Consider the following 14664-nt stretch of genomic DNA (forward strand, 5'->3'; position numbering starts at 1 on the left):
ACCACCCCTCTTTGACCCTTTTCACTATTATTTCATACAAACAATCGCTCAGTAACGATCTTTTTGTTTACTTAACAAAATATGGAGGAATACTTCACTTTTTATGACCAAATAATATTCTGTTCTACGAGATATCAATTTTGTTTATCTGTTTGTCAGTTGATGGATATTTAGGTCATTTCGACTTTTTGACTATTATGAATAAAACTGCTATGAACATTCATATGTAAGTTTTTGTGAACATGTTTTCATTTCTTTTGGCTGTATACTCAGGAATGAAATTGCTTGGCCATATGGTAATTACATCCTTAACTTTTTGAGGAACTGTCAAACTGTTTTCCAAAGTGGTTGCATTGTTTATGCACTCTCGATTTATTTTTATTATTATAAAACCTTTCATGAGTGCAGCATTTATTTACCCTTCGATCCTACTGTATACGATCTTATTCACATTTTTCACTTCCCCTTGATTAAGTGTACACACACACTTTCTAAAAAAGAAATTAGACATCTAAACTTTTCACAAGAGGCAGCATGATGTCATGGAAAGCCACCACATTAGGAGTCAGAGAATCTGAGTTTTAATTCCAGCTCATACCAGTCGGCTGTGTGCATTCCGACGAGGCTCCAGTTTCCTCATGTAAAGTCGAAGGACGTGCGTGCACTCCACGCCTCTAAAATGCCTTCTACTCTGAACCAGAGCTTTTCTTCTTTCTTTGTCATTTTGCTGTTACTCTCTGTTGTCCCCAGCCACCCTTCCTTCTCTCCCGGTTTGACCATTACCAGTAACACATCCTCTCACCCCTCACGTTATAGGACAAGGATGCTAGTTTTTCTGTGCGTGAATACAGAAGAGTACCTATCTCCCACGCCCCCCTGTAGTGACAAGAATACACCCCAGGGGCCCTGGCGACATGTCAGGCTGCTGGCCACTGGCTGAGTCAGGGAGAGCAGCCGCCCTGACTGCTGCAAGTAGCCACTGGGAGCCTCCTGTCTTTGGGAGTCTGTGAGAAAAGAAACTCCAGCAAATTCATTAGTGAACTTAGTTGTTTTTCAGTCCAAATCTTTGTCTTCATTAGAGTGTGGAATTGATTGACGTGACCATGATTGGATTTCACAAGTCTATTTTTTGTTTGTTGAGTTTTAAGCTTTCTTTTTCTTAGTCACACACATACAAAATGATACTTTCAAATGTTTGGTATTGTAGTTTTTAGAGATTAAATATGTAACTTTTTATACGTTTTAAAGAAATTTCATATTGTAAAACTTTTAACTTTCTGCCATGAAGAGTTAAAAGAGATTATTATGTTGCCCTAGGTTATCTGAAGACACGATGTTCTTAAAGCTTGTTCCCTTATTTGTAAATCTACACATTTGTTAATTTATAATTATTTTCCTAGTGAAGTAATTATTATCGAATTTATAGTTTTAGGCTTTGAAGTACCACACTGAAATTCTAGAAGCGTCCCTTCTATAGGAACTTTAGTAAAACCCTGAGTATGTTTCTTTGGGCTAAACTAATTATGTCTAGCTATGTTAATTCTGCATCATTATAGTTCTAATGTAAAGGCGCAACATAAGCTTAGCCCCGCTAGTGTTTATAACCTTCATTTGTGTATTCAGCATCTGGCCTTTATGGTAAGGCATTCTGCACAATATGTTATTCCATTTAAACATGAATTGGGCTCTTTAGTAATGTTTCAGATATTCATAGGCAAATATCTTAACAGGCAATATAAATTCATCATTTGTTTATTTTGCTACATTTGTTCTAGGTTGGTTCTTACTTGAAATCTCCAAAATTCCCTATTTGGATTGTTGGCAGTGAAACTCACCTCACCGTATTTTTTGCCAAGGTATGCTTACAGCAGGATTTTTCTTTTTTTAAGTACAACGTTAGGCAAACAAGTAATATTTAGTTTGGATCTTTGTGCAAACTTCATTGTATTTCCACTAACAAGTGGATTGTTCCAAAATCTAAAATATTAATACTAAAGAACATATTGATATACTGTTCTAATTTTGGAATTATTTCAGTAAAATCCGTCATGACTTAGTTCTGATTTCTTTACCTTTTCTGACTTTAGAGCTTTTGGGGTTTTGTGGGTTTTTTTAAGAAATCATTTGTGTTATAAAAATGATCGAATTTAAAAGTTTTGGATTGCTCTTTTGTAGAAAAGATAATTTCACATGATAGAAAATAAGTTACAACATCTAGTAAAATATTTTAAGCTACTAATAGTTTGATGGTATTGAAGTCAAGTGCTTTTTAAGATGAAATATTTCTTACAATTTCTTACGTGGTTACAATCTTGAAATCAGTGCATTTGGATGTTTATTTTAAAATTCTGACACAACCTTTTCTAAATCACCAGCCTTTATAATTTTTTCTGCAGTTGAGTGGTTCAGAGCTTTAGAGTCAGACAGCGCCCGTTTGAGTCCCAGCCTTGGCACCTCCCAACTTCACTCAGCCTCTTTCCCTCATCTTTAAAATGGGATTAAAAATAGTACCTTGTTCTTAGAATTATTGTCAGGCTGAAATATAAAGTATTCAGCAGTCCTGTTACAAGTTGAAATGCCCAGTAAATCTTATCTGTTGTCATTGTCATCATCATTGTCTTTTTCATTATCCTATAGATATTTATTAAACATAGCTGGTATTCCTAGGTAAGAGTTGCTAGATGTTGGCCTGAAGGGGGAAAATATATAATATTTTTTTGAGGTTTCTTAGCTCTAATGCACTTTCCTGGTTACTCCATGTGTTTTGTTTTTAGCTTATATTCGATGATGTAAGTTTATTTATGTCGGTAAGAAGTATGAATTGTATAAATTGTAGCACAGACTGAACTGACAACACTAAATTTTGTGGATCTTCATCATTATTTATTGCTGTATTTACTTTTATTGTGCTGGCAAAAGGCCATCTAGTGAATTTACAGCAAGATGCATACCTTTTTCTTAAACGGGGAAAGCTGTAAAATACAACCCTGTAAGTACAGGCCTTACTGATAGGTTACTTTTAGTCTGAACGCTTTAGCTGATCATTTTCCTCCTAAACAGAGAGGAAGAAGTTAAAAAATATAATGCAAAGTATAGAAATTGAATGACTTTTAATTCCTGAGTAAGGATTTTATCATTTGAGTAATTTTGGGGTCATATGTTACAAATTTCCAGAAAAGAAAATCAGTTCAAATATGCATATAAAAATGTATTTTTAAGGCAAATATTATTTTTTATCTCCAAACCTATTCTTCAGCATTAGGATAACTAACAAATTCCATGACACTTTTTAAGTTTCAAATGTAAAAGATAAGACACAAATATTTTAAAGCTTAAATTTTATGATCGATATTTGAGAAACAATTCCGGCCACCTTTTCAAAACAGAAGAGATTGCGCAGAAGGTTAATACAAAGAACTATGTAAATAGGCAGACGTTGAGTTTTCAGGCGTCTAACTGTTAGATATGTTGATAGAGTCACAGGAGTGAATGATGCCCATCTTCCTATGCGATACACACTTGTACCTACCTGTCCTGATATTCTTTGTTGTTCCCATAGCACAACATGGTCCATTGTGCTGTTGCATTTATCACAAAACACATAGTTCCAACTTCCCACACCGTTTTTGTTAGGTACCATGGTCAGCAGGGAGGGATGCTCTCGTGTGTCTTCTTATCCCTAGACTTTAACCCCATGCAATGAAATGTTGAATTAGAGACATGAAGTACATAGAAACACAGACACTCTTGTCACATCAGTTGTAGGCCTGACCAAACACTCAGCATATGTCATGGGTGTCAGACAAGGCTTTTCAATCTGCCTTCATTCGTTTGCATCCCTGAAGCTACTACTAATCCCCATAAGAAAATGCACACACACACAAAGTTGTTATAGAGAATTTTACAGTAAGCTTCAGGTTCTTAAACTGTTATAAATCTTATAGCATATATATCAAGTACCTTATCACTCTCTTAAAACTCTTGAAGTGATACTAATTGTTATTCTGATACTTAACTTTGTATTCCCCGGAGCTGGTATGTAGACTGGCACATGGTGTAGGGGACTCTAGTTTACTGAATAAGGCCTTTGCACGGATTTTCCACACTTGGGTTCCGATAACATATCTTCTAAATATATTTTTTCGTGACTCATTCCGAATCTTCTTAAAAGCATGGGTACTTCCTTTTCTGTGTATTTTAGACTGTTGATTTGGATTGCTTGAACATATCTGTACAAAAGAGTTGCAGGTCAAGAATTTTTCCCTTTGAAATAAAGTAATATAAAGCCAGAAGATCACATACATGGTAAATGAGAGTGACAGTACTTGATCACATTCATTAGTGTTTTAATTTTTTAAATACAGTTTTATGTGGTCTTAGCCAAATAGAAAATACTGTAAATTTTGCAATTTTTTACATTACAACAAAAGCTATTATTTGGTTAGTCTTTGTTTGATATTTTTATATTCGAGCAGGTAATTTTGGCTGTCGGTTTTTTATTTTTTCGTATTTGGGGTTTTGGTTTATTTCTTCTTGGTGGATTTGTTCATTTTTATGTTCCATGGCCTGAAACAAACACCAATTTTTTTCCTTCCAGCCGCTTAAGGTAAATGTTGTCTTTTTCTATAAAACTGGTATGTTTGTTTCTCCGGATATGTATTCTGTGTGCTGACTTCTTTGTACTGATTATGGTTAAGTAAAAAAATGCATGTTTTGAGGTTACACTTTTCAAGGCAATATGTAATTGTGACATTGTAAAATACCTTAAAAAGCAACAGACTTTGTCAGGTGACTTATACACTGGAGGGGATAATAGTTGCAACTGTCTTCATTCATGTGGACATTTGTTTGTCACATGTTTACTGGACATGAAGTAGCGCATATGCCAAGTGCCATGAACACAGTGGTGAGCGAAAGTAGATAAGCCTCCTATTCTTATGGAGACGTCCATTCCTGTGGGGGAGGCATTAATCTAAGAATCACATGTATAAAATTATGACTGCAGTGAGTGCTGACAAAGCACAGGTCTATAAATTATAAGAATTTGTTCTAGTTTTGGAAGATTAGGAACATTTCCTTGAAGAACACATGTCTAAAATGAGCCCTGAGATAACAAATTAAACTGAGAAGAGAAAAGTCTGTTGCTTTCCTACATGGGAAATAATCGGAGCAAACTGCAGAAGGACCGACTGATACGAACAAACCGACAGAGAGCTGGGGCTCTAAGAATTTTGGAGCCAGGTGCAAGACGAGGCTGTAAAAGTAGGCAGGCCATGTGACTGAGAGCAATGAAAGCCCTAGACTTCTTAAAAATCGCCTTGAAAAGTTTTGAGGGAGATGGTAAGGAAGGGAACAGAATTTGCATTTGCATTCTGAAAAGATCAGTGTGGCTAATGTGGAAAACAGACATATCGAAGGATAACGTAGGGAGTGGGTGAACAAGACTTATTGTATTCCTGGTAAGCGAAGAATATCATTTGGGACGGGGTCATTATTGATAGAGATGATCTGAAGTGCATTAATTTGAGAGATTTATTCCTGAGTTAATCTGACAGGACTCGGTGATAGATTTGGTTGGATAGATAAGAGTTAGCGAGGTCTGCAAAGGCGAGTGTTTTTACTGATTAGATCTGAGAGCCTCAGAAAGACCTCAGTAGCTTTGCTATTGTAGAATGGGTCCAAGATTTGTGTTCTTTGGGCAAGCTTACCAGGTGAAAAGGAAAAAGTGAGATACTACAGTTTGGCCACAGTCCAGCCATATAAACCCCATGGTGAGGTTTTCAAGCCCTGGCCGCAAAGACAGTGCTTTTTAGTTTCTCAGGTATTAGCAGACCACCAAGGATCACCAGACATTTGAGGAGGCTTACATGAAAAACAGAAGTCAGAACAAATAGGTAGAAAGGAATTCAGAAGAATGGAGACAGTGTAAGACAGTGTAGGAATCAAAAGAAAACTTAAAAACCCGAAAAGAAGTTAATATATCCATGAACCTGGAGGCTATGAGAAAAGAACATTCGAAAGACAAAAGAAAACTGAAAACTTACTGAAAGGACTGGAAGACAAAGTAGAGAAATCTTTGTCCTAGACTGTTGCAGTGACTTCCTGACGACTACACTGGTGCCCCTTGTGGGGCTGCAGTATCTTCTCATTTCAGCAGCTAAAATGGCCCTGTCAGTTCACGTTCTCCACTGCTCAAAACCTGATATTGGGTCCCGTCCCCTTTCACTAGGAGTAAAAGCCAGGGTCCTTGGAATAACCCACGAGGCTGTCCCGCGCCTCGCCTGAGTCCCTGTTGCCTCGCTAATCTCATTTCCTCCTCCTCCCTTCCTATCTTTCTTGGCCACATCGGCCTTTTCTCTGCCTCAAAAAAGAGGTAGGCCCTTTGCACCTGCCACTCGTTTGCTTAAAACGATCTCCTCAGATGTCTGTATAAAAGATTCCTTCCTTCCTCCCCCAACCCCCAGTATCTGATATCACCTCTTTAGTGAGGCCTTTCCCAGCCACCTAAAATTTCAACCCCTTTCCCCTCCCTCTTTTCATTAACTCTCTCCATCTCTCTATATATATTTTTTAGTTGAGGTAAAATTCACATAACAGAAGAAACCATTTTTAAGCGAACAATTTCACGGCAGGTTTGTACGAGCCCATTCCCCCTCCCCCACCCCAGTCTCATCCGGAACCTCTCCCTCATCCCTCATGCAACAGCTCCTGGCCATTAAGTTACCTTCCATTCCTTCTCCCTAGGCCCCAGCAACCACCTGGCGGCTTTTAATCTCTGTGGATTTAAGCACACTGAATGTTTCATACCAATGAGGTCGTAAAATATGGGACCTTTGTGTCTGGATTCTTTCACCGAGTATGTTTTTGAGGTTCGTCTTCATCGTAGCACGTGTCTGCACTTCATTCCCTTTTGCTGCTGAATGATACCCCATCATACGCATGTGGCACAATTTGTTTGCACCTTCGGCTGTTGTGAACAGTGCTGCTGTGAGCCTCCCTCCACAAGCACTCGCTGAGTCTCTGTTCAGACCTTCGGGGCATATAAGTGAAATTGGAATTGCTAGGTTATGTGGCATTTGTGTGTAAAACTTTTTGGGGAGCCACCTGCCTGTTTCCACAGTAGCCGTACAGCATTTTGCATTCCCACCTGCAGCGCACAGGGTTCCAAGTTTTGCACATCTTTGCCAACACTTTTATTAAATCATTATAACCATCCTAGTGCATGTTAAGTGGTCATTGTGTTTTTAATTTGCATTTCCCTGATGATCGATGGCGTTGAACACCTTTTTATGTGCTGTTGGCCATGTGTATCTTCTTTGGAGAAATATCTATTCAGGTTCTTTGCCTGTTTTTGAATTGAATGTTTGTCTTTTTGTTAGTGAGTCGTTAGAGTTACTAATATATTCCGGACAAGAGGCACAGACTGTGTATTTCACTCATTCGTTTTGCGTATTGTGCGTCTCAGTAGGAAAGCGCTACGAGGGCAGGATTTTTGTCTGCTTCGTCTCTCACTGTTTCCCAACACCTAGAACAGAGCCGGGCAGTGTTGGTATCAGTGAATTTTTGTTGAACATTTATGTTCCATGACTGAAGATTTATCTCACCCAAAACTGTGGTATAACCATGTTGGTACTTGATAAGGGGAGAGAGGTGGTCTGACAGTGCTAGGCTGTCTTCGACCCTAAGGAGCCAGTCGATCCCTAAGCTTTATAGATCAAGGAATAGCAGTTGATGTCGGCAGGATCCCTGTGTGGAGTCAGCCAGGAGGACCAGCCTTTGCCCTTCGGCCCAGTGAGCTTAAACATGCAGGCAGGCGCAGATTTTCTCCAGACTGATGAATCAAAACAAGTTCGAGGAATATTTTTAAATAAGCATTGTCACAGTACATATACTCCCATATTTAAGATTTCTGTTCAGTTCGAGAATATATGATAATTTCTTACCTATTTTCATTTTTCCTCTGAGATGAACAGTTACCTCTTAGAACTCTAAGTAATTATATATTTTTTTAATGAGGTCTCAGTTTATGATTTTAAATGTGACTGCCAAACTATTTATTTCATAAAGTTATCACTCCAAATTTGGGACATCCAGTGCCCAGAACTTTAACATTTTAATTTTATTGGAACGCTCTCCCTGACTCAAGAGAATCACCAAACACATTTTGTAGGATTAGAAGAGATTTTTTTCCACGATTTAGTTTTATTTGAAAATCAGTGGTAAAAATAAATTTAATTACATTTTATGAGCTGGTTATAAAACTTCAGATCAGTCATCTGTAACCATCTACTTGTTTTTAAATTTAACTATCTGCCATGTTTTATAAATCATCTTCCTTTTCTCCATCCAACGTAGACAGAGTAATCTTTTTTTATCCTATTAAACATCTGCGAAACAACAAAACTGATGTTGTACTCTCTGACGTATCTTACCGTATGTGGCTGCAAGAAGGGCAGCCGTGTCATCCTGCGTAATGGGAGTTTTATGCTCGCTGTGGAGGTGGACTTGCACAGACTCTAACTGCGGGGACCTTAGAGGGACTCCAGAGGCATCAGGCAGCAGGGGTCCCACAGAAACTTTAATAAGAGGATGTGGGCGAGGTGAAAGGCAGAACATAAATGAACCTCTTCAGAGAAGAGGACTTAGTTTCTGTTGAGTAGAGTGGGAAATTTTCCAAGCCGGTCACCTGAGCTGCGGAGGAGTAAAACCTCCGGCCCTGTGCACCGCAGGAGCGTGCCCTGTGAGCAGGGGCAGTCTCTATAGAGATCCGTCCATCGTGCTTTTGATAACATTAGTTGAAAATTTGCAAACTTTCTACATAGGTTAAAATAAAAAAAAAATGGTTTTGAGAACCATTTGAGAAGTAGATGCTGAAAGAATTTAGAACCTATTTTTAAAGATTTTTCTTTTTTGAATTGTTTTCGCTTTGGCTTTTTTGTCTTTTTTTATAGTTAGGTTTTAAGAATAAATTATTTGGGTCACTTGTAGTTTCCTTTCAAATCGAAACTAATTATGAAATTAATTTTCAATGCAAATTCAAGACGAGGGCTTTAAATTAGAAAACATGATATTTTTTTATTAGTATTAGAATTATATGTATAAACGATCAGACAACACAGATTTGCCACTTTTGCTTTTACTGTATCTCAGTGTGGGGTGACAGCTGCTGGTCTAATATGGAAATAGTTGGAACCTACCTATGTAGCGTGTAGTTCCAGCTTCAGAAGATTAGTGACTAATTTCCTTGGTAATCCATTTCAGACTTCCTTTTGAAGTTGGGGAGATGAGTTTTACATCCCTTTTTGTTCTCTTTTACGGTTATAAAAGGACTCTTTGTAAGTGTGTGGAGTGTCACCTTTGACCTTTCCCATGATAAAGCAGCTTTTCTTTCAGGTAAGGACACATGAAAACACATTACTTTTAAAATGCAAAATATATAAAGGAACTAATTTAATGCGAAGGAGAAACAGAACATTTAAGTGTTCCTGCATGAGCTGACTTCTCACAGTGGTGTCTGTTACTGGGAGTCTAGACAGGATTCTTTCTACAGAGCGAGCGCCTTTTGTGTGTTACTCTGTGGCGTAACCTTAGGAAGACTCCTGCCAGTAAGCGTTAGAGACTTTTTTTTTTTAGGTTTTTAAAAATCAGACAGTTCTACTTTAGCATGAGTACAGTTTAAGAAAAATAAGCACAATTTTAAGGGGAAAAAGAAAAGTCACCTATACGTATTCCCTAATTGAGTAAAAGTCATATGACTTGAAATATAATGAAATTCACAGTTCAGCATTTTGTAATAGAGTTTTCCTACATATTAATGCAGTTTAGTCATCCAGTCCACTTAAGTAAATCTGGGGTTTGTGAACACGTTTAAATGTTATGCCTTATCAATGGCAGAAAGGAAATGAATTTAAGAAGCTAAAGTACTTGTTGTTATAGCCTACTTAAGTCATAAGTTCGTCACATGACTTTTAACACTTGTCTTCTAACGTAAGACGAGCAACTTCAAACGGCAGATGCTGAAGTTAATTTTTCGTTTCTTAAACTACTTGGAAAGTTTGGGCAGAAGTCTATACAGACTAACAATGTTCAGTTATTTGAATTATTAAAAACCTGTGGGTTTTTAACCACAAATTATTTCCTAACAGCATAGTATACTTTGGGCTAACCATCATCAGCTGTCTAGGATAATGCCAGTGATTTCTATCATGATAATCTTATACTTTTTTTATTTTGAATTATTTCAAAATGTATTATAAATACTCTTGCCTTCCTAAACTCAGTGAAAGTTAGTTGTTCCTGTGTACTCTTTCCTCCTACTCAGAATGCCCTCATGTAGCTGTTTCTGTGTCTGGTTTTTATAATTTTTCTGAATTTTCTTCTTTCGCTTATTTTTCTCAGTGGTGTTAGCAATATCGACCTGCTTACTGAAAGTCGTCCCTCTCTCCCATTGAGTTTGTTTCTTATAATTTTTTGTTGCAGTAGAACCCAAATAATTATCTAAACAAGATAAAATATTGTTGATGGAGGGCCTAAAGGTATTTGTTCTCTCATGAGTAAATTTTGTGTTCTAATTAGAATCAATATCGATAAGTTCACACTTCCAGCCGTCCATCCATAATTGATAAAAATAATTGTAACAAATATAGTTCATAGAAGAATAGGGCAAGCCTCTTACATAATATATTTAATGTATGATAATGTTAAGACTTTACGATTTTGTTTATTTTTATTTTATCCTATGCCCTTGTGATCAGTGGCGCTACCTGATTTATCTGTCCACAGTACTTAGTATTGTGAACATTAGGCATTGTGATAAGTACTGTTGAAATGCAAAGATTAAAAATACATTGCCATAGTCTTTTTACATTTTCTTAGTGCTTTCTGTGTGACAGGCACTATGCTGAGCATTGTACATTCATTCCACATTTAATCCTCAAAGCAACCCCGTGAGGTGAGTTCCGTTTTCAGCTACATTTTGTAGTCTGGCACCAGCGAAAAATAGTATCTCCAAAGCTAAATACTAGTGAGTACTAAAGCCTAAATTCAAACTCAAATCTTCTGACTCCTGAGCGTTTAACTACTTCTGTCCCTTAGGAAAAAAAAAAAAAAAGAAATCACTATGCTAGAGTGCAATAGATAGTGGAAGAGGGGAGAGGCGGATGCAAAGGAGATGATTCTCGAATTGAAGGACATGAGAGGTTTAAGACTTAAATGAAATATGAGGGCTTGTTCTAGGCTTAGGAAAGAGACGAAACAGAAATACGAGAGAGATAGGATGTGAACGTCTGTACTATATGTGGATACTAGTAATTGGTTCAGCATGGCTGAACCATACTAGTCGTGCTAGAAATTAAGGCGGAAGCACAGGTTGGGATCAGAAACAGGACCAGGTGGAATAACCATGTAGGCCCCCGAACCATCTCCCCTGTACTGTGTGAAGGCTAGCTGCGGATGTCCAAGGCATGCATGCAGAGCATCTTCGTGGAAGTAGAAAACCTTCTTAAGGAACAGTAAGAACTCCTCTGTAAAGTTGTGATAAGATTTAAGAACATTAGAAATTTGAGTGCTGTGACTCACAATACTCAAATTCGAGTATTTTTCAGTGTCAAACTTTGTTTAATATAGTGGAAAAGGAGGTCGGATTTGAGGCGGAGAGGTTGGATAGAGGCAGGGGTGGCGCTCACTTTCCATTCCTACCAGTCCAGCCCTACCAAACTGAAATGACTGGATATCCTGTGGACTGCACGTTCAGCAGGCCTTTCAGGCGTTCATTCTCATACGAAACATGTGGAGTCCATGTATGTGGACATTGCAGCTTCTATTGTTAAATCGGTGTCAGTAAGAGAAGAAAGGAGAGGACAGGGTAGGCCAGGCAGGAATAGGAAGAGTAAGTATAAGACACAAGCAAAATAAAACTCCCACCAGAATATTTGATTTATTTCCTTTGGCCAGCTTCCCGAAGTAACAAACGACCCTAAAACTGTAGCGTTTTATACAGTGATATTCAAGAGGGGGTCAATGAGAGCAGTCCGCCCCAGGTAGGAGGGATATTTGACCAGTGAAATTGTTTAGATTTGCCTACATATAATGACGGTGCGTCAGTTTTTTCATATTTAATTCTCTGCAAACAGCGCAGCTTTTTCACGCCTGTGCTGGGGCACACTGTGCCCACCGTACATAGCCCATCTTCACACGCGCGCACGCACACACACATACACACCAAAGCTTATTTCTCTCGGTTTACACGTGGCTGCAGGTGTGCACCACGTGCCCTCTTCATTCTACGATCTGGACTGGAAGAGCAGCCTCTGTCAGGCATGTCCTGATCTCCTGGCACAGGGAAGAGAGAACACACCTGGCGAAACCATGATGGCATTTAAAGGTTCTTCCAAGAGCTTAGATTTCTTCTGGCCGAAGGAAGTTATGTAGCCAAACGTGACATCGGTGGCCTCGGAAGTAGACCCTCCCACAGGAAGGTACTTCGTTCCCATAGCAACCAGCAGTGATACAGAATCCTCTTAGAAGGGAGGTGCAGGGAATTGGGGTAAATAATACTATTTACCACCATGGCTTACTTTGCGTCCAGGTGAGGTAGCAGTTTAAATGATATAAAGAATCTTTATTGGAAATAAGGAGGAACTTTTTGACTGCCAGATTGGTTTTTACACAGGTGATTATATAATCTGCCATTTAAAAAAAGTCAAATAATTCTTTTTCTTGAATTATGTAGGTACTCATGTGCCTAGAGAGTAATGGCTTATGTAAGTTGTTTTCTTAAAGAAATACAGTAGTTAAAAGGCTAACAGCTTTTCTCTGTCCAGTTTGTCACAAACGAAAGGACACAGTGATTCTAGAAACACAGGAGAGTCGTTACACAGAGAGGGCACCTTAGGCCGTGGGGGCGAATTCCCTGGCACAAACCAGGTGAGAAAGGCTGGAAGAATTGTTAGAGTGAGTGGTACGGTTATGGTAACAGGGAGAAAAAGAACTCCATCTATTAATAATTGTCATGACGAAATCGTAAATCATTTTGTTGGAGACTTTTCCTTCTGTTCCTTATTTCCAGTTGTACAGTTAGAGTTTATGTTTTTATGGAAGAAGAACCTAGAAGGGCTTTATGTTTCCTACCCTGACTTCTCTGTTGATACAACACAGATCAGTGCCACATAGCAGGGTTCTGTTGTGGAGAGAGCCTGGGACTTTTGCATATTGTTTAAGAAATAATGAAGCGTTAAAAAAAGACCACTGCCCTTCCTACTTTGAATTGATGGTATGAAATGAATTCTGTGTCTGACATTGATACTTAAGTACTTGAGGACATTTGGTAATTGATTTAAAATTCGTTTCATAGTGGTTCCCAAATTATTTTCATAAGCATAGTTAGTGAATGAAGAGTCAATATGAAACATAAAGTAATGTCAAAGTGAAATTTTACTTAAAGCTTAAAGGTAAGTTACATACCAGTTAACTTTATTTTTTTGGAAGGGCTCTTAATAGCACTATAAAATGTCTACAAGCTAAGATGTGATTTATATGTGTGTGATTGTTCCTTAAGTTACATAAGGCTCGCTCTCAAGTTCTTTGATTACTCATGACAGCAGATTGCTCTTGATAGTGATGAAAAGTATAATGGATAAACTTTAAAGACCTTTTCAGTAACAAAGAACTTATACCTACCCAACAAACTGAACACTGGCCTTCATTATATTTCAGTAGGTGTTTAGAAGGATAGCTACTATTACAACATTTTAAAAGGTGACTAATTATACTGATAGTGCAGACGGAGCCCCATGTAAAAGAGATATTTGTTTCATGACTACAGGTTATTAGATAATCCCATAACAGCTTGGTTTTATTTTTCCCCCTTCTCTTCTGTAGCACGTTAACAATTAAGAAAAGTTGGGCGAGGCGAGATAATTTTAAAGGCTATAATGTGTAGCAATCCCTGTTGACCAGAAATTGGCTGAATAGAAATAGAAATTGTTTGCTCTCACATTCCTCTGATAAAAGCTTCTGGTTATATTTGAATAATGTAGAGAACTACTTTTAGAGTAAAAATAGTTTTGATCATAAATCATAGCTGAAATAGCTAACTAAAACAATATTAAATATTTGACTCTTAACATTTAGGATCTTTTCCAGTGGGTGAATCTAAAAGGGTGTCAGGTGTAATACACATTGAAATTTTCTTCTAAGTACTACAATTAGGAGTGAAAAAAGTGCTTGCAGATATCCTTGCTGACTTAGATAACTTGGAATTACATGATTGGAATCTTTATTAATAACTCAGCAGGGTTTTTTTTTAGGGTGCGGGGGTTAATGTACGTATAACTTTTAGAAGGTAATTTTCTTAAGATAATTTTAATATTAATGGCAGTAAGTATGTAGTCGCACATCGTTTGTTCCTTCGATTAGATTATTTAAAGGTACCGACTAGATTTTTCTCTCTCAGTCAGCTTAACAATATTCAAAACATTTCAGGTGTGTGGATAGTTATATGGAGAAAATATATTAAATACTCTAAAAGCTCTTTCTATATTAAATCTTAGAAATGATAAATCTTAGGGTTAGAATTATCTTTTTCATGTTGTTTTTTATACTTATACAGTTATTTATAGTTTATCCTTTATAATAATTTCCTTTATGTGCAATGAGTAAAAAATA

General features: G+C 37.6%; 1 protein-coding gene across 4 annotated transcripts in view; it reads left to right on the forward strand.

Annotated features, from left to right (window-relative positions):
- Nucleotides 1-14664, forward strand: part of MINDY3 (MINDY lysine 48 deubiquitinase 3) — a 352604-nt gene that overhangs the window by 308646 nt on the left and 29294 nt on the right. For all 4 annotated transcript variants that reach the window (XM_036226889.1, XM_036226890.1, XM_016134374.2 and 1 more), the window contains one exon: nt 1776-1856. In XM_036226889.1, coding sequence (XP_036082782.1) covers nt 1776-1856 — 81 coding nt within the window. The remainder of the gene's footprint in view (nt 1-1775; nt 1857-14664) is intronic.

The sequence above is a fragment of the Rousettus aegyptiacus genome, unplaced genomic scaffold, assembly GCF_014176215.1.
Source record: "Rousettus aegyptiacus isolate mRouAeg1 unplaced genomic scaffold, mRouAeg1.p scaffold_m13_p_10, whole genome shotgun sequence".
In the NCBI taxonomy this organism is placed as follows: Eukaryota; Metazoa; Chordata; class Mammalia; order Chiroptera; family Pteropodidae; genus Rousettus; species Rousettus aegyptiacus.